Source organism: Zalophus californianus, chromosome 12 (genome assembly GCF_009762305.2).
Source record: "Zalophus californianus isolate mZalCal1 chromosome 12, mZalCal1.pri.v2, whole genome shotgun sequence".
Classification (NCBI taxonomy): domain Eukaryota; kingdom Metazoa; phylum Chordata; class Mammalia; order Carnivora; family Otariidae; genus Zalophus; species Zalophus californianus.
This window is the reverse complement of record NC_045606.1, coordinates 94,807,847-94,826,675: the sequence shown is the minus strand read 5'-3', so window position 1 is coordinate 94,826,675 and position 18,829 is coordinate 94,807,847. Positions and strand designations below refer to the sequence as shown.

At 41.1% G+C, this 18,829-nt stretch overlaps 1 protein-coding gene across 1 annotated transcript; it reads right to left on the bottom strand.

The window, feature by feature from the left end:
- Nucleotides 1-3,524: 3,524 nt before the first annotated feature.
- On the bottom strand, nucleotides 3,525-4,425 carry TAS2R41 (taste 2 receptor member 41). Its single transcript, XM_027573114.2, is given in 2 exon segments — nucleotides 3,525-3,842; nucleotides 3,844-4,425. Coding segments are annotated over 2 exon segments (900 nt in total).
- Between the last annotated feature and the right edge of the window lie 14,404 nt (nucleotides 4,426-18,829).

Sequence of the window (18,829 nt, the reverse complement as noted above, 5' to 3'; positions counted from 1 at the left end):
TGAGGAATACCTTCAAACTATGAGACAAAATTCCAGCCGTCATTATTGTTTTAAATAAATTCAGCAAGGGACACCTGGGTGGGTGGCTCACTTGGTTAAGCGTCTGCCTTCAGCTTGGGTCATGATCTCAGGGTCCTGGGATCGAGTGCACATCCAGCTCTTTGCTCAGCAGGAGCCTGCTTCTCCCTCTGCCCCTCCCCCTGCTCATGCTTTCTCTCTCTCTCTCTCTCTCTAACAAATAAATAAAATCTTAAAAAAAAACAAAAAACAAAACTTAAATAAATAAATTCAGCAAAAAAAAATCTGCATGGCAAAAGCCATTGTTACAAAAGTAAAAAGCAAAAATAAAAACACACGGAGGGTAAGGTGGGAGGCAGGTACAATACAAATGGGTAACACGTAGGAGTTCTTTTGTGGTGATGGAACAGTTGTATGCCTCGGCTGCGGCTACATGAATCTGTACATGGGATAAAATTGCATCAAGTCACACACACACATGAATGCAGGTTTGAAAGAATAAGGGAAACTGAATAAGATCTGTAGACTTCTTAGCAGTAACGCACCTGTATCAGTTTGCCAGTCTCACTGTGGTACTATGGCTATGTAAGACACTACCATCGGGGGAGCTAACTGAGGGCACATAGGGCTCTGCACGATTCTCACAACTTCCTGTGAGTCTATAATTACTTCATAATAAGAAAGGTTTTAAAATTAATATTGGGGGGCGCCTGGGTGGCTCAGTCGTTAAGCGTCTGCCTTCGGCTCAGGTCCTGATCCCAGGGTCCTGGGATCAAGCCCCGCATCAGGCTCCCTGCTCAGCAGGGAGTCTGCTTCTCCCTCTCCCTCTCCTCCTGCTTGTGTTCCCTCTCTCGCTATCTCTCTCTGTCAAATAAATAAAATCTTTAAAAAATTAAATTAAATTAAATTAATATTGGTATCAAGAAAAATTAAAATAAAAACTAATGATGTAATGTGTGGTGATTAACATAACAATTAAAAATTTAAAAAATAAAATAAAAAACACTGAGGGTGGGAGAATGTTTTGCCATTTGTATCAAAAACAAAGAGCTAATTTCTCTAAGATATAAAGAGCTCCTACAAGGCAGTAAGAAAAAAGCAAAAATCCAAGTCTAAAAGTAAGCAAAGATATAACTGTCTACAGAAAATAAACACACAAATGGCTCTAATCATATAAAATAATAATAAACCTTACTCAAAATAGGAATCATGCAAATGACAACTACACTAATTGGCCATTTTTTACCTAACAGATTGGCAAAAAAGAAAGTGTGAAAATAAGTGCACTCCTAAACTGCTGTTGGGGAAGTAAATTGATCCAAACCTATAGAGGGCAATATCTGTCAAAATCAGAAATGCAGGGTGGAGGATGGGGTAACTTGGGAGATGGGCATTAAGGAGGGCACTGGGTGTTATATGCACCTGATGAATTACTGAATTCTACATCTGAAACTAATGATACACTACACGCTAACTAACTGAATTTAAATTAAATAACTTAATCAAAAAAATTAGAAATGCACATGCCACTTGACCCAGTAATCACATTTCATGGAATTTATCCTACGGTTAATTGGCACATGTGCAAGATTACTTATGTAGAAGATTCATTCAACACTGCAACATTGCCGTAATAGCAAAAGACAGGAAGAACCTAAATGACCACAAACAGGCGACCAATTAAAGACATTGTGGTGCATCTATGTCAAAACAAAAAACAGAAAACCTAAAAGTGAGGAAATGCAGTGTTCCCCCAACAGGTAGATCTCCAAGATATGTTAAGTAGAAAGAGCAAGGAGCGGAAGAGCATGCATACTGTGCACCCATCTGCGTAGAAGGACAGAAGGAGAAAGAAGCTAGTAAGTCAGTTGGTTAGTGAGTTCCTTGTGTGGAATATATAAGTAAGTACATAAGTAAGTTAGTTGACTGGTTTGGTAGTTAGCTATTAGTGGCTTTCTGCTATAGAATGAAATATCTCTAGAAGGACAGACATAAAACTGATGAGAATGCCTCAGAAGGGGAAATTATGAGAGCGATTTTTTATATATACTCTTGAGTACATTTTGAATTTTTACCATGCAAATGTAACCTATTAAAAAATAAGTGTTTAAAGTAAAAATATGGAATAATCTGCACAGAGATTTTAGTTCATGAGTGTACTTCCACTCAGCAGCATATACCCTAATCAGTAGGGAAACTACTTTCACTCTCAGAGGACATTAAAATTTCTCCCTCCCAGACATCCAATTGCAAGTTAGACTCTGAAATTTGCACACTGGTGCGTTTGAGCAAAAACTTTTAAGCCTGCCTTGGAGGCACCCAACTCTAAATAGAATTTTTTCCAAAGTCATTTCTAGAATTGTTTGTATAGTAAATGGAGCAAGCTATTTCAAAACAACATTTAAACATAAGATTTAATAGGGTGGATTCTTAAAAACAAAAAAAGGTTAAATAGTTTTTGGACACAAACTAAATGAACTCTTGAGTCTTCGTTTTGCAGAACTCAAAGTACATGTTTATTCAATTCACATGTGACTTCGTGACTTGCTTGAGGAAAAACAAAAAATTTCCAGAGACAATTTGAAAATGTGGAAAATTACAATGTGTGATTCTAAAGGAAGAATAAACATGGAAAAAGTCTGGCTGCCACTTAGACCTCGGAGGGGAGAAAACTGAAGGCAGAACAATGAAATAATAATGAGAAAAGAAATGGGTTGCTGTAAAGAAACCTTCCAGTAGTTTTCATAAAATTAAAACCAAATTCTCCCAGGGTGGCGAAGGATAAAGAATCTCCACAAAAGCGAGGGCTGTTAGACATCACAGCCCTGACCACTGTCAGCCACAATTACCATCCTCTGGGGCTCCCATGGCAACCATTACATTATCCTCAAGAGGGATGCTCCTGGGGCGCCTGGGTGGCTTAGTCGTTAAGCGTCTGCCTTCGGCTCAGGTCATGATCCCAGGGTCCTGGGATCGAGCCCCGCATCGGGCTCCCCGCTCGGCGGGAAGCCTGCTTCTCCCTCTCCCGCTCCCCCTGCTTGTGTTCCCTCTCTCGCTGTGTCTCTCTCTGTCAAATAAATAAATAAAACCTTTAAAAAAAAAAAAAAGAGGGATGCTCCTTCCCCAACCACACCCTAGTTCAGCCATAGACACATTTTCTCTTCATTCCCTGGGAGGCTATTGAGATCACATGTACTTTTTCATCAAGACTCCTTAACTGAAACCTGCCACATAATGAAGGCGATACAAAATAGAGAGTAAACAAAACTTTATATTCTGAATTTCTGGACAATACTGGCTCTCTGAGGACATTTAACAATGTCCCAAGGAAGGAATCTCATTCAGAGAATCCCCAGATTTGACTTCCTTCCTCTCCTTCCCAAAGGAGGAAGCCCCGAGTAGAATCCAAGGGATGGCTGCCTGTGAAGCTATTTCCATGTAAGTGGGCATTGGTTCCATCATTGTCCCCTGAGTCTCTTCCAGGGGTCTGGGTGGGACCATGCCACCTAGGCCAGCTGGAAGCCCCTGGCCAACAGAAGTAGCTGACTGCACACCCCTCGAAGCTGGAGGTTGCTGAGGATGAGGATGTAGGGATGGACAGATGTGCACAGGTAGATTAAAATCTGCCATGGCCAGTACCAGTCACTCTCTGACAGGGATGCAAAGGACAGAGCATAAAGAATGAGGAAGGGGATGAGTGACTTCAGAGCTCTGGTGTGAGCCTGGCCGCTGGGGTCCTGCAGGCTGTGGGTGCTGCGCTGCATTCTCCCTGTGTGTCGCCTCAGAGAATTAATCAACAGTGCAATTGAGACCAGAAAGACAGAGCCAGGGAACTGACAAGGTGATAAGTTTCAGGGGCAAGAAATAGTGAATTTCCAGCCTCTGGCTCCACGGCTTGAAGGTCATGTTCCCAGGAAATTTTCTAATTAAGAATCCTTGATACACAGCCTGGTTTCCCCAAAAGAAGAGCAGGGTGACAATGAAAGAGATCAGGAGAGAAGCCATGAGGAGCCAGGGCACTGACCCTGGCAACCTCCACTTCAGCCAGAGGAAGGTGGGGTGGGTGAAGTTGGCAATCTTCATGCAGAAGAGGACACTGAGCCAAGAGCCAAACCAGAAGGTGGCCAAGTTTAGGAAGTCCCAGTGGAGACCAGTGAATTGCCGGGCAGGTCCTTGGCTGTACTGGTTCAGGTGGAGGATGTAGTCGAAGTTGTTCACCATTCCAACCCACTGCAGGCAGAAGCGGGAGGCACCCAAGCTAATGAGGATCACGTCAGAGGGAAGCAGCCTCCCACGCCGCATCCTTTCTCTGCTCAGCACCAGCGCAATGAAGCCGTTGGCCAGGATTTCCAGGAGACACAGCAGGACAAAGAGCAGCATGAAGAAGACTGAGAGTGCCGGCTGCATTTTGGCCCCTCCGTCCCCTCTCCGACCCTTGCGTCTTGCTCCCCGGCCTCCTCCCTTCCCCCACCCACCGTCCCTCTTTTGATCTTTCCTGGGGGGTATGAGAAGACTGCTCGGGCTCTACATCTGAATCACAGTTCACTTAGAAGGCAGATGCTCAGGCTACTGGGGAAAGGTGAGCTCAGCTCAGTGAGGATGCAAATTTCCCATGGATTCAGTTACCACTAGGCCTACCAACTGCCCCTGATTTGCCTTCTCTGGTTTTGCCTGCATGCTACCATCATTAGCATCAATGAAGAGGGTTTTTCACAGTGTCTCTGTGACTGGGTTCCATCCTTTTTATTTCCCCTTTGGGCCCTATAAACATACATCTCCCCATCAGATCATTCTTAAGACATCAAGTGTATAGGCAACAAGTATATGGAGACACTCATATGGCCAAGAGCTAAGCGAAACAGTGATGACAGACAAGTCTGTCTCCAGCTGGGCTTCCCTGTTATGCATCCACCCTCACCTATGAGCAGTCATCCCCTTCAAGGTCAGAAGCCTTGGTCCACATTTCTACCAAACCTCTTCTTAAATCCTTCACGGACCCTGAGGTATAAATGAATGATAATGGCTTAAACTGGTTTTATGTTCCAGCGACAGAACTCATTTCCTAGTGGTTGTGGGACTGAGGGCCATCTGCTTCTTGCTGCATGTTGGTTGAAGGCTGCCTCAGATCCCGGGGGCCACAGGCAGTCTTTGCCAAGTGGGCCGTTTCAACATGGCACCTTACTTCATCAAGCCAGCAAAGACAGTCTATAGACGCTGGCTAGCAAAATGGATCTTAAATAGCACAGTATAATCACAGAAGTAACATCTCATCACCTTTGCCATTCTATTGGCTAGAAGCAAGTCACGGGGCTGCAGGGACACTCAAAGGGCAGGGGTTACAAAAAGGTGCAGATACCAAAGTTGGAGGTCATGGGGAACCATCTTAGAGTCTATCTACCACACTGAGATACCATAGCCTACCAGGTGTGTGTGCTGTCCTGACCTCCAACACCAACACTAAATCCCTATGAGACCACGTTAAAAAGCAAAAATATTTTCTTGAAAGAAAATATAGTCAAGTTGATCTGTAGTCAAATGTTTTCTATTTAATTCTTCAAATATGTCCTTTCTCCACATTTGTTTGGAACTTTTTTTTATGTGTTTCTTTTGGGATTGTGACCTTGTGATGAAAGAAAAATCGTTATACAAATAATGTAAAAACAGTTTGTCACTACCACAGTATCAATGTAGAATTATATTAAATGAAAAATCCACATAGAAAGAGAGATCTCACTGAAGTTGGGTGAATATGCATTTCTCCCACTTCAGATCTATGTTGCTCATACAGTTTTATGCATTCACCCAACAAATATTTATTGAGCACTTATATACATAGAGTACTCATCGAGTCACTGGGCATAGAGCAGTGAACCAAGAGGTGGGATTCCTACTTCTAGAGAACTTGTAGTCCGATGGGAAGGTAACTGCCAATAAGAACACACACGAACAAGACGCTTTCATGTAGTAATCGGTGCTGTGAAGAAAACAGGCAAGTAAGATTGCCAGAGAATAGTTGGAGAGGGAAAAGTTGCTCCTTCAGACCTGTAGGCTGGGGAAGGCATTCTCAGGGACATGGGCTAAGGGGCCCAAGCAAGTAGAGCCTTTGCCATATACAGCTGGCTGAACTCATAATATTATCAAGTCATAATTTCATTCATTTTTATCCATCATTTCTTCTAATTTTACCAAGTGAGGCCTTCTCCTAACAGAGAATAAGGACTCCAGCAGGCCACATGACTATTCACTCTTATCAAATAGATTGTTCCAAGATCACTTTAAGCCACAAAAAAACCTCAAAACAGAAAGTGGACATTTCTGTCCAATATATGAATACAAAATAACAAGATGGCTGCACCTTCAACTCCTCCTGGGATTGGTTAATGCAGGTAGAGAATGGAAAAGGGGGCAGGAAGGGTCTCACTTGGACTAGCACAAAGCTTGTACTTTCCAGGCCTGGCAGATGTTGCATGGTGAAGCTCCTTCATGGGAGAAATTTCGGGGCTCTGGAGGTTTCCCACTGGGCTCTCTCTCCTGCAATTCCCTTTGATGGGGAGGAAAGCATCTCTATTTGGGGTGATCCCTTGAGACTCCTTCCTCAGCCCTAGATATTTGCCACCAAATTATTGCTGCTGGCATTTCCTCACGCTACCAGACAGTCCTGTTGGTCAAACCTCAAGATACCTGCACACACGTGCTCTCTCCCTTGGGGCCTACATCTGTTGCCCTAGCTCTGCCACCACAGTCCTAATATGGCCACATTCTCCTGACTCTGCCCCAAAAGTTAACTAGTCTGTTTGTCTCTCATTATCTTAATACCCCAAGCATGAGCAAGATCTTAGCTCATTATACCTCCCAACTGAAGCAATAACACAGTAAGCTTTGTAAGGGGCCCCATGGAAGGTCTGGAGCCACACAGCTTTAAGGTAAGTCCTCCTTGGTGGAGATGGACTGGGTTTCATTATATAGCTATTCTAAATTGTATTCTCACAAAAATCCTCTCTTTTTTACTCTCTAACGCTTTCATTTTATCAAAGGGTTTCAGGAGTTATGGAACAGGTTTATGCCCATTTTCTCTGAAAACCTGAATATTGTGAACGGGAAGTTCACTTTGAAATCTCCTATCATTAAATCTTTGTACCTGGTAGAAATTTCAACTTTTACTTGAAGGGCAAAAATCAAGAAAGTCATGTTGGTCATGGTAAGAAATTGGGATGTTATCCTAACATAATAGAAAGCCATTAGAGAGTTTTAAACAAGGGAGTAGCATGACCTAATCTATGTTTTTAAACAGATCCTCTGGGCTATGACTTAGAGAATGGAATTGGGGAGGGGCCAGGATAGAGGAGAGCAGTCAGAGGCTACTGCATTAGTCCATGCATAGGGCAGACGCGAGCTTGTTCCAAGCGGGAGCACTGGAGGTGATGAGCAGTGATAAGATGCCAGCATATTTTGAAGGCAGATTCAGTAGGATTGCCTGATAGGGGGATGAGAGAAAAAGAGGAATTAAGGGGGCGCCTGGGTGGCTTAGTCAGTTAAGCTTCTGACTTCAGCTCAGGTCATGATCCCAGGGTCCTGGGATCGAGCCCCACTTCAGGGTCCCCGCTCACAGGGAGTCTGCTTTCCCTCTCCCTCTGCTCCTCTCCCTCTGCCCCTCCCCCCATGCACGTACTCTCACTCTCTCTCTCTCTCTCTCAAGAAAATAAATTAAAAATCTTAAAAAAAAATAAGAGGAATCAAGGATGGATCCCAAATTTTTGACTGCGGTCATTGGGAGAATTCATGAATCCATCTGCTATAGATGAGGAATATGTTTGTGGGAGGAGCTCAGTTTTGGTTCATGTTAAGTTTGAGGACAACTGTTAGATATCTAAATGAGACATGAAGGTGACAATTAAAATTAAGTCTGGATCTCAGTAAGGCTGGAGTAACAGGTTTGGGAGTCATCAACACTTACTTGGTATTTAGAGCCATTACATTAGATGAGATCATGTGGGAAAGGAATGTGGATGGAGAATGGGAAGAGGCTGGGAGCGAGCTTTGCATCTTCAGCTTTGAGGGGTTGAAAGCCAAAGGCGACAGCAGACGAGATTTGGCTGAGACTGATGTTCAAGAGGGATTCCATTCTCCAAGTTCAGGCTCAGAACAAGAGGAGGAGGAAGCAAATGGTGAGGAGGGTGACACAGGAATGAAAAACTATGCTGAAGAGATGCTGTTCTGCAGGGTGATCTACCCAGGGGCTGCATGCTGTGTGTTCTGCGGAGCTGCCTGAGGCAGAGACTGTCAATGTGTTCTAACTTTGAGAGGCCTCTGGTCAGGACCCAAGCCAAGCCCAGTGGATTCGGTGTTGGAACTTGCTTTACCCTCTGACCACCTCAGTAGAGAAGGTCTATTTATTATTCATCCATTCAACAAAATCTGTTCAGCAGGTACTGTCTGTCAGGCACTAGGCCAGGATATGGAGATAAAGATCATCTTTTGAGGGAGACGGACAAGTAGACATATGACAATTCCATTCAATAAATGATAAAATGCTAACTAATATTTACTCAGTGCTGCTATGCATACCCATGCACGTCTAAGTGCTTTATATATGTTAATTTTGATACTCATAAAAACTCAGTGAGTATCAAAAATGGTGCTGAGGGCGCCTGGGTGGCTCAGTTGGTTAAGCGACTGCCTTCGGCTCAGGTCATGATCCTGGAGTCCCGGGATCGAGTCCCGCATCGGGCTCCCTGCTCGGCAGGGAGTCTGCTTCTCCCTCTGACCCTCTTCCCTCTCATGCTCTCTATCTCTCATTCTCTCTCTCTCAAATAAATAAATAAAATCTCAAAAAAAAATGGTGCGGAGACACTAGAAATCCACACACAAAAGAGTGAAATTGGACACCATACACAAAAATGAACTTAAAGTGGATCATAGGACCAAATGTAAGCGCTAAAACTATAAAACTCTTAGAGGAAAACATAAGAATAAACCTTCATGACCTTGGGTTAGACAAAGCCTTCTTAGGACATCAAAAGCACAAGAGACTAAAGAAAAAATAGGCAAGATAGTAAAAAAAAAAAATTTAATCGGATGAAATCGGAGTTTAAAAACTTTTGTGCTTCCAAGGATACCATCAACAAAGTGAAAAAAACAACCACAGAATGGAAGGAAATTTTGCAAATTCATATATCTTATAAGGAATTTGCATCTAGAAATATAAAGAACACTTGTAACTCAACAATTAAAAGGACATAACCAATTGAAAGTGGGCAAATGATTTGAATAGACATTTCTCCAAAGATTCCATACACATGGCCAGTAATCACACAAAAGATGTTCCACATTATTAGTGACTATAAAAATGCAAATTAAAGCAATGACATAGCCCCTCACATCCATTAGTGTGGCCAAAACCGAAAAGATAGCAAGTGTTCCAAAGGATAGAGAGAAATCAAATTCTTCATGCCTGCTAGTGGGATTACGAAAAAATGGTGCTGCTGGTTTAGAAAACTGCTTGGGTGCAGCTCCTTACAGTGTTACACACAGTTACCTGTACCCATACCATTCATTCCACGCCCAGGTATATTATCATCCTCAATTTACAATGGGGGTTGTATCTGGATAAATCCATCGTAAGTGAAAAATATTGCAAGTTGGAAAATACATTTAATATACCTAAGCTACCAAAACATCACAGCTTAGCCTAGTCTACCTTAATGTGCTCAGAACATCCAGGTGGGCAAAACATCTACACCAAAGCCTATTTTATAATAAAGTGTTGAATAGCTCATGTCATTTATTGATCGGTACTGAAAGTGGAAAACAGAATGGTTGTGTGGGTACAGAATGGTGTTATTGGTTGTTTACCCTCGTGATCATGTGGCTGACTGGGGAGTAGAACTTGCATGTTCTCACCAAAAAAAAAAAAAAAAAAGTAACTATGTGAGGTGTTGATTAACTTGGTGGAAATCCTTTCCCCGTGTATACATACCAATCATCTCATTGAACACTTCATTATATTACAACTGTTTGTCAATTATACCTCAATAGAGCTGGAAAACAATGGCTCGAGTCAATCAAAAAATAAACTATGAATGTAGTGGAGAAATGCAGAACACTTTGCTATGTGATAACTACTGTATTAGTGTTCAATATGTATGTCCATTGAGATAACACAAACACATGATTTGTGCTTATAAAAGAGAGAGAACCTTTAATACTTTGATGCAAATAGAAGAGTCATAATAAATATACCTCAAGTGGCAGAGAATCACAAATATGATCCTTAGGACAGTTTTAGATAATAAGTTTGTCTATAGGGGTTAAAAATAGTAAATATAAAGTCAATATACATGAAAGCATGCTCCTCAGGACATAATGTTATATGCAGAATAACACTACCTGAGAATCTAGGGTAGAACTGACCCATGAACTCCCCTTGGAAGAGAGGAAATGGAATGTTTGAAATGACAATCATCAATGGAGATCGCAAAACAATGAGCAAGGATAAAAACACTGCCTGCAATATAATCTTCAGAATCCGTGCCTTTTCAGACTGTCCTGCTGGGTTCTAGACGGGGAGCACCACTGCGGGGAATATGGAATATGGACATGTCATCACCAAGTTTTTGTGTCTGGTTCCATTTAAAAATTACTGTAAAGATTTAAAATAAAATCTTGCTTATTCAGCAAGTTATTGAATCAAATATTTTTACTCATAAGCTTTATGTTTTTTCATGTTCTATGCCATACTTTCCACAAAACATTTGAGCGACCTAGAAAAGGGCCATCTGTGAGAACAAAGGATGATTCTTTCCGAGAATTTAACAATTATTTTGTTCACTATTTTTTTTAAGATTTATTTATTTATTTTAGAGAGAGAGAGTTGGGGGAGGGGCAGAGGGAGAGGGAGAGAAATCCCCAAGCAGACTTCTCACTGAGCGCAGAGCCCAACACTGGGCTTGATCTCAGGACCCTGAGATCATGACCTGATCCAAAACAAGAGTAGGACACTTAACCCACTGAGCACCCGGGCACCCCATTTTGTTCAGTATTGATCATTCTATTGTTCATGCTTTTTCACATATAAACCTCATAGTCTCTTTCAATACTTATTGAAAGGCCTTCTTATGCCTGTCATGGCAGAAAAAGGAAATAATCATAATACACATTACATATATTATCCTAATTTTGTAAAAAGTTATTTAAATATCTGAAATTATTAACATTATTTATTTTTGTGTCATATTTATATAATGCAATTCTATGTAAGGAAAAGGTCGAAAGGAATAATGAGTGTTAATGAGTGTTAATATTATCTTTGGATAATGAAAGTCTGAGTGATTATTAAACTTCTTATAATATTCTGTATTTTCCAAGTTCCTATAATAATCATGTATTATCAAAAAGCACAACAGCAAAAAGAATGTTTAATGTTTTAAACTAATAAATCATTTGTACGCAAAGTAAGGGAGACCAAGTAACTCTACTTCATCTCCAACATCAAGCTTAGCCTTAAGACCCTATAATTTAAGACCAGTAAGAATTGATGGCTTTGGCATAGGGCAGGGGAAGGTAGAGCAGGATAGAAGGGTAGAATTAGAGTCGGGTGTTCAAGATTCCACTACCACACAGAGTCATATATTAATCTTCCAAAGAACTGACTGACTGCTTTCCTGCAAATCCTCTATATAAATATTAAGTATTTGATTAATTGGTCCAATGAACTCTTTCAGTACATCTGCCCCGCCCCTCCCCCCTGCATACACATAACACCACCATCAATACCATACTACCATCTGACCACCACCATCACAACCGAAGATTTCACCCTTTTCTCCCATCCTGCAGATAAGAAAACTGAGACCTGGGAAGGTAATTGACTTTGCCAAGGCAACAACGTTGATAAAAGGCAGAAAGAATGAATTCTTAAATTCAGATCTTTACTCCAAGATCCTGCACCATGTCCCCCAGGAGCCTTATGCGTTGGGTTAATTCTTAACATCGTCAAAAGTTTCATGCTTGGAAGTCCTTTAATTTCCAAGAGAGACACCAAAATTGGGATCTTAATACCTTCGCTACCCAAATCTCTGCCAGGAGGAGAGTCTACGGTAGAACACGGGGCATGAAAGCTGTGTTAGTGTTTGGTCCTCACTTGTACCTTAGGAATCAGTGACTGGGTGGACAATCGGCTGTGATTAGGACTCTTGACAGGCTTATTCCAAATTCCAGGTTCTAACTCCACAGGATTTCCTAAATTCATGGAAATCATTCACAAATTTCGAGTCAGAGAAAAGAAAAGAAGCTTCTTGAAGTTTTGGTGATTTCATTTCTCGGGGCTGGGTTAGCAGTTACCACAAGACCAGGCTGTTGAGGAGAAACTAGAATGAAATCCACACCAGCCCATAAAGTATGATGCTGTCAAAACCAAGCACAAGGCCAAAATAGACCAGTATTGTGAGTCAAAGACAGCCACCTCAGGGCTAGAACAAACTGGATAGAATAGGCAGCAGAGTCCCCGAGCAAAATCAATTCACTTCCAGATGTCTCTACAAGACAGAACCAATGCTGAAGTTGGAGTCCAAAGTTTAAATGAAGCAAAGAAATGTGAATAAATAGCATAGTTAGGCAGAGGAAAACATATCAAGGTTTAATCTAGTTTTTACCCAAGGAAGTAAGCTATTGAATTTAGGGCAGAGACTGACCACCTTGAATTCTGTGCTTTTAAAGCCATTCTTGATGTGAGAGAACAAGAGTTTCCGGAGTGCGCGCTCCAGAGGGGAGTGAGGCTCCATAGTTCAGTGTCTATGCCTGCCACTGCGTCTGGGGACACTCTAGGGTTCTAAGGTGTTGTTCCATAGAGCAACTGCTGAGCTGTTCCCCATAGCTGAAGGATGTCACGTTCTTTATAGCAAAGATACTCTGCAGTGTGTCTCTTTCACTGCTCTAGTGAAAGAGAAAGAAAGAAAGAAAGAAAGAAGAGAAAGAAAGAAGAAAGAAAGAAAGAAGGAAAAGAGAAAGAAAGAAAGAAAAAGAAAGGAGAAAGAAAAGAAAAAGAAAGAGAAAAAGAAAGAAAGAAAGAAAAAGAAGAAAGAAAGAAAGAAAGAAAAGAAAGAAAGAAAAGAAAGAAAAGAAAAGAAGAAAGAAAGAAAGAAAGAAAGAAGAAAGAAAGAAAGAAAGAAAGAAAGAAAGAAAGAAAGAAAGAAAGAAAGAAAGAAAGAAGAAAAAGAAAGAAAGAAGGAAGAAGAGGAAGAAGAAAAGAAAGAAAGAAGGAAAGAAAGAAAGAAAAGGAAAGAAAAGAAAGAAAAGAAAGAAAGAAAGAAAAAGAAAGAAAGAAAGAAAGAAAGAAAGAAAGAAAGAAAGAAAGAAAAAGAAAGAAAGAAAGAAAGAAAGAAAGAAAGAAAGAAAGAAAGAGAAAGAAAGAAATGTTACAAAGTTTCTGGTTCTTTCACCCATCAGCACCTGTAAATACTTTGATTCATTGTGCCACAATGAGTCTTCCTCACGGTGTTCATGAGCACTCATTCAGATTCTAAAAAGCATTTGCTGGGTCTCAAAGAGATATTTGTACATCTATGTCCACTACAGCATTATTCACAAGAGCCAAAAGGTGGCAGCAACCCAAGTATCCATCAACAAATGAATGGATAAATAAAATGTGGTCTACACAGATGATGGGATATTATTCTGCCTTAACAAAGAAGAAAATTCTGACATCTGCTACAACATGGATGAATGTTAAAGATGTTATGCTTGGTGAAATAAGCCAGACATGGAAGTTTGAATATTGTGTGACCCCACTTAAGTGGGGTGCTTAAAGTAGTCAAATTCATGAAGACAAAAACATAGAATGGTGGTTGCCAGGGGCTGGGGGGAGGGGTGTGGAGAATGGGGCATTTTTGTTTAACAGCTAGGGTTTCAGTTGGAGAGGATGAAAAGTTCTGGAGGCGGATGGTGGCGATGGCTGCATAGCAATGCGAATGGACTAACGCCCCAGAAATGTACACTTTACAAAGGCTGAAATGGTAAACTTGATGTTAGCTGTATTGCACCACAATAAAATATTTTCTCAAGGCATATTTTCTGAACACAGTAAAAGGGCCTAATCTTTTAAATGCATGCTTCAATTTCAGACATTGCTTTTGGTCTAACAGAAGAGTATGTTTTTCTTTTAAAGCACAAAGACTGTGTCTCCTCCAGTCCCCACATCTCCCACATAGTGGGCACAAAGGAAATATCTGTTGAATGAATGGGCTTGGTTGTTTTCCTTTTTAAAATAATCTTTATGTGTCACCCTTCTACAAATTGCATTACTGACATACTTTGCTACAGATGCTTTTAAACTTTTGGTTATTTCAGGAGACTGAGTTAGCAAGACTTTATATAAATGCTATGATAACAGAAACAATAATGCTTGTGTCTACCTTGGAAATGCTGAGAAGAAACGTGTATGTTGTACATACAAAGACGTTTTCAGTCTTGTTCGTGGGAGCGCTGAAAATCTGGTCTTACTAATAAAGGCTGGTGATTATTTTCCCAAAAAATAACAGATTCGTAGAAACTCAGCTGCACTAAAATGTAACAAAAAGAGATAACACAAAAAAAATGTTACTGACTCACATAAATGGAGTCATCAGCTTTAATACGAGAAATGCAGCTGTTCCCCCAGTTTCCTTATGGATTTCTCTATTACAGTACAAAGGAGTCTGAAACTAAACGCTTTCCAATTCTAAACCTTTGGACCAACTATTTTCCTTCTCCACTTGAAACTTTTCAGCAATTAGGACAACAGTCTCCTAGAATCTGACCCCTACAGGATTAAACGGATCCTACTTCTGGTGATGACCCAAATCAAAGTATACCCAAGGAGTTTGTTAGCAGGGTAGGAAGCCACCAACCTCAGTCCTAATCTGGCATCTTAGCAAAACTATAGTGCTCCTTAGAGGCAGAAATCCACATTGCTCTCAAAACTATTGTACTTTAGGAGTGCCTGGCTGGCTCAGTCGGAAGAGTATGTGGCTCTTGATCTCAGAGTTGTGAGTTCGAGCCCCGTGTTGGGTGTAGAGATTACTTAAATAAATAAACTTAAAAAAAAAACCCTATTGGACTTTAGTTCTAATGTGATATGATCATCTAATGACAAAGGAGTGGTTTCTCATTTTTAAAAATCACCTTGAGCAATACGGAGAATGAATACTGTTCTGTAAATATTGTATCTTATGATCAAAGAAGAGTCAAGCTCTTCTAAAAAAATGGTTTATTCTTACTAAAAGAAAAATAAGAGTCCTCAAAAAACACTGCCACCCCCTATAGTTCTCGGCCACCCCAGCCCTGTGTTTCCATCACTGTAGTCCAGGATTAGTATTATTTATAGGTAAAAGACAAGTCAGCTCAGCTTACTAAAATTCAAAATGCTGCCCACTGCTGAAGCCCAGTTTCCAAAGCTTTTATCTGTTATCAAGGCCGACCATCCAAACCACTGGAACTTAGATTCATTACAAGCCTGTGCCAGAGGCCAGCCTCGTGAGCAGCCACCTAAAGCCACGTCCTGGCTCACTCCCTGCTGTGCGATTCTGACCTGATTTCAAAGGTTCAGTTCCCTCCTGACTCTCCTCCCACGCAAGCCCTCATTCTTGTGACTTTTTAAAATCTTGAGATTACCCCTCTTCACTTGAGTGAACCACACAAGAGTGGCCAGTGACACAGGCCCTAAGTCCATAGGAATTCAGAATAGGAGGCCATTGGTGACATTAAGAAATGCCAAAACCAAACAGTGTTATTAAAGATAGATGGAAGCTCCCCGATATCATGTATTTGAGACATATAAAATTTGCAGCAAAACATTATAAATACTGCCGGACAACTGTGCCTGATTAATTTCTATTCTAGAATTCTCTCAGCACCAGGGTCAAATGAGAACTAGTAGGACTTGATAATGGTCACTCCAGGGCTTAACTCTTTTGTATCCCTGTAACTGGGACGTGTATGTTACATGGTAGATTTCTTGAATGTGGGAGATATATACCCAGACTTCCGTATCTAGATGTGCAATAAATTCTTGTTCAAATGTAAAAGAATCATGGAAGCAATCAGCTCTCTCCACAGACAACTGTAGAAAATGTGAAGGCTAGCTGTTACGTCAGTGAACCAGCAAAAATCACCCAAGTGTCTGAATTTATAAGACACTATTCATTGCTGATCCAGTTTCTAGCAGCCGTAGATACTTCTACAGGCATAGAAATAATGAATTATTGATTAAGTAATCTAGTTAATTATAATAAGATAATGCTCTCCTGTCTTCAACAAATATTTATGGAGTGCCTACCACTTGCCAGGACAGAACAAAACAGACACAAATCGCTATCCTTGTGGAGTTTACATCACTGTGGGGGAAACAAATGATAAAAAATATAAGTGTAAAATAGACAGTGATGATGCTGAGGAGACAAAGCAGGGCAGGGAGAATGACAGTTTACAGTGGACAATGCCTGGAGCAGTGAGGGAGTGAGCCATACCAACACATGGGAAAGAACCTTCCAAGCAGAGGGGTCCCCAAATACTAAGGCTCAGAGGAAGGCATATGCCTGGTTTATTCAAACTACACCAAGGAAGCCAAAGTGACCAGAGCAGTGTGAGACGGGGGTAGAATAGCAGAGGCGACTATCATACCAAACAGTATTTTAAAGGGTATTCTAGTTCACTACAAAAACTTGGGCTTTTTCTCAAGGTTGAAAAGCAAATGGAGAATTTTGAAAGAAATGTGACATGATATGACTTACATATTTTGTTTAAGACTTATTTATTTGAGAGGGAGTACGTGGGAGCAGGGGAGGGGCAGAGGGAGAAAGACAGGGGAAGTTGACTCCCTGCTCAGCACAGAGCCCAACACGGGGCTCGATCCCACAACCCTGAGACAATGACGTGAGCCCAAACCAAGAGCTGGATGCTCAACTGACGGAGCCACCCGGGTGGCCCATGATTTATATCTTTAAAGGAGCCTGCTAGCTGCCATGCTGAATATAAACCAAAGTCCAATGAGAGTAGAAGCTACAAAACCAGTTAGGAGGCCATTGCAATAATCCAAGCAAGATTCAACAGTGGCTTGCACCAGAGTAGGGCCAGTGGAGGTGGTGACAAATGGTAGAATTACAGATTCATTTCGGAAGCTGTTGACAACTCTAACCCTGATTTTTTTCAAACCCTTTTATTCAGGGGCCAACTTTCAATAGACTGCAGTGGAGGAGAAGGACCTGCTTGCTACATTTGAAACGCCAACCCAGAAGTAGTTTATCTAAATATCAATTTAGCACCCAGTTCAATAGTTTAACATCAGGGTTGCTGAGTGATTGTACGTTGAATGTAAAAAGCTTTGTCCAAAGCAACAGGAAGAATGGAGTTGCCATCTACTGAAAAGGAAAAAAAAAAAAAAATAAGTGGTGAGAGAAGCATGTTGAGGTAGAAAAATATCCGGCACTCAGTTTGGGATATGTTAAGTCTGAAATGCCTATTAGACATCCGTGGATGTCTAATAGGCATTACAATGTAGGAATATACAATGTAGATCAGAGACACAGTGGAGAGCAGACCACTTAGACCAAACTCTCTAGAAGCAGAGCCTGTGGGGGTTCTTGTGTAAGTGATTTTTGACTAACTGCTTTCTGGAGAAAACTGTAGGGAATTAAGAGACACAAGATGGGTCAGGGGACAAAACTAGACCAAAAAACACAAAGGGGATTAATCCAGACTTGCTTTGATATTATGGGGAGATGTGGAGTGTAGATTGCTAGAAACTTGAACCCCTAAATCCTATCAAATCTTCTTTACCAGTAGAGGCAACTCTTCCTCTTTTATCTGAGGAAGTTGGTCACCCCTTCCCTGCAGAGGCTGCAATGGACTCCCCTCTACTAGCTTCCTTGCAAGGCACTGCTGATCCTACTAATGACCCCACCTCCTCTCATTGCTTCCAGACCTATAACCAGACTCAAGGCCCAGCAGGCCCAACAGGGTAAGACACAAATTGTGACTGGTGAGGTGTGATACACCCCAAAATCCTAGGGAGCATCGCTGGATCAAAGGGTGCATGCATTGCTAAATTTGATAGATACTGCCAAATTGCCCTCTATAGAAATTATACAAATTATACTCCAATCAACAATGTATAAGAGAACATATTTCCCCAATAATTTGGTAAAAAGTGGCTTCAATGTTTAGGGATTTTCCCAAATGGATAGTTAAAAATGGTCTCAGTATAGTTTTAATTTGTATTTCTCTTATTATAAATTAGGTCACCTACCTTTCCTGTGTTTCAGAACCATCTGTATTTCCCCTTTTCTGTAAACTACATATTCATAGTACTTGCCTTTTCTCTTTTTCTTTGGGGTTGTTGATCTTTTTTCCATCACTTCTAAGAGTTCTTTATATATTAGAGATTAAACTTTCATTATGAATGCAAATATTTTCCCAGCTCCTTATATTTTTGGTTAATTTCCTCTAGACTTTTACTATGGAGAATTTTTAAAATTTTAATTGATCAACCTTTTGTGAGTTTAAAAGACTTTCTGTACCCCTGAGAGTTGTTTTTTTTTTTTTTAAGATTTTATTTATTTCTTTTGGAAGAGAGAGAGAGCATGCACATGAGCAGGGGGGAGGGGCAGAGGGAGAGACAGAATCTCAAGCCGACTCCACGCTGAGCACAGAGCCCAATGCAGGGCTCAATCTCACCACCGTGAGATCACGACCTGAGCCGAAACCAAGAGTCAGACATTTAACCAACTGAGCCACTCAGGCGCCCCAAGAATATGGTATTACATTCCATCCGTTCATGTCT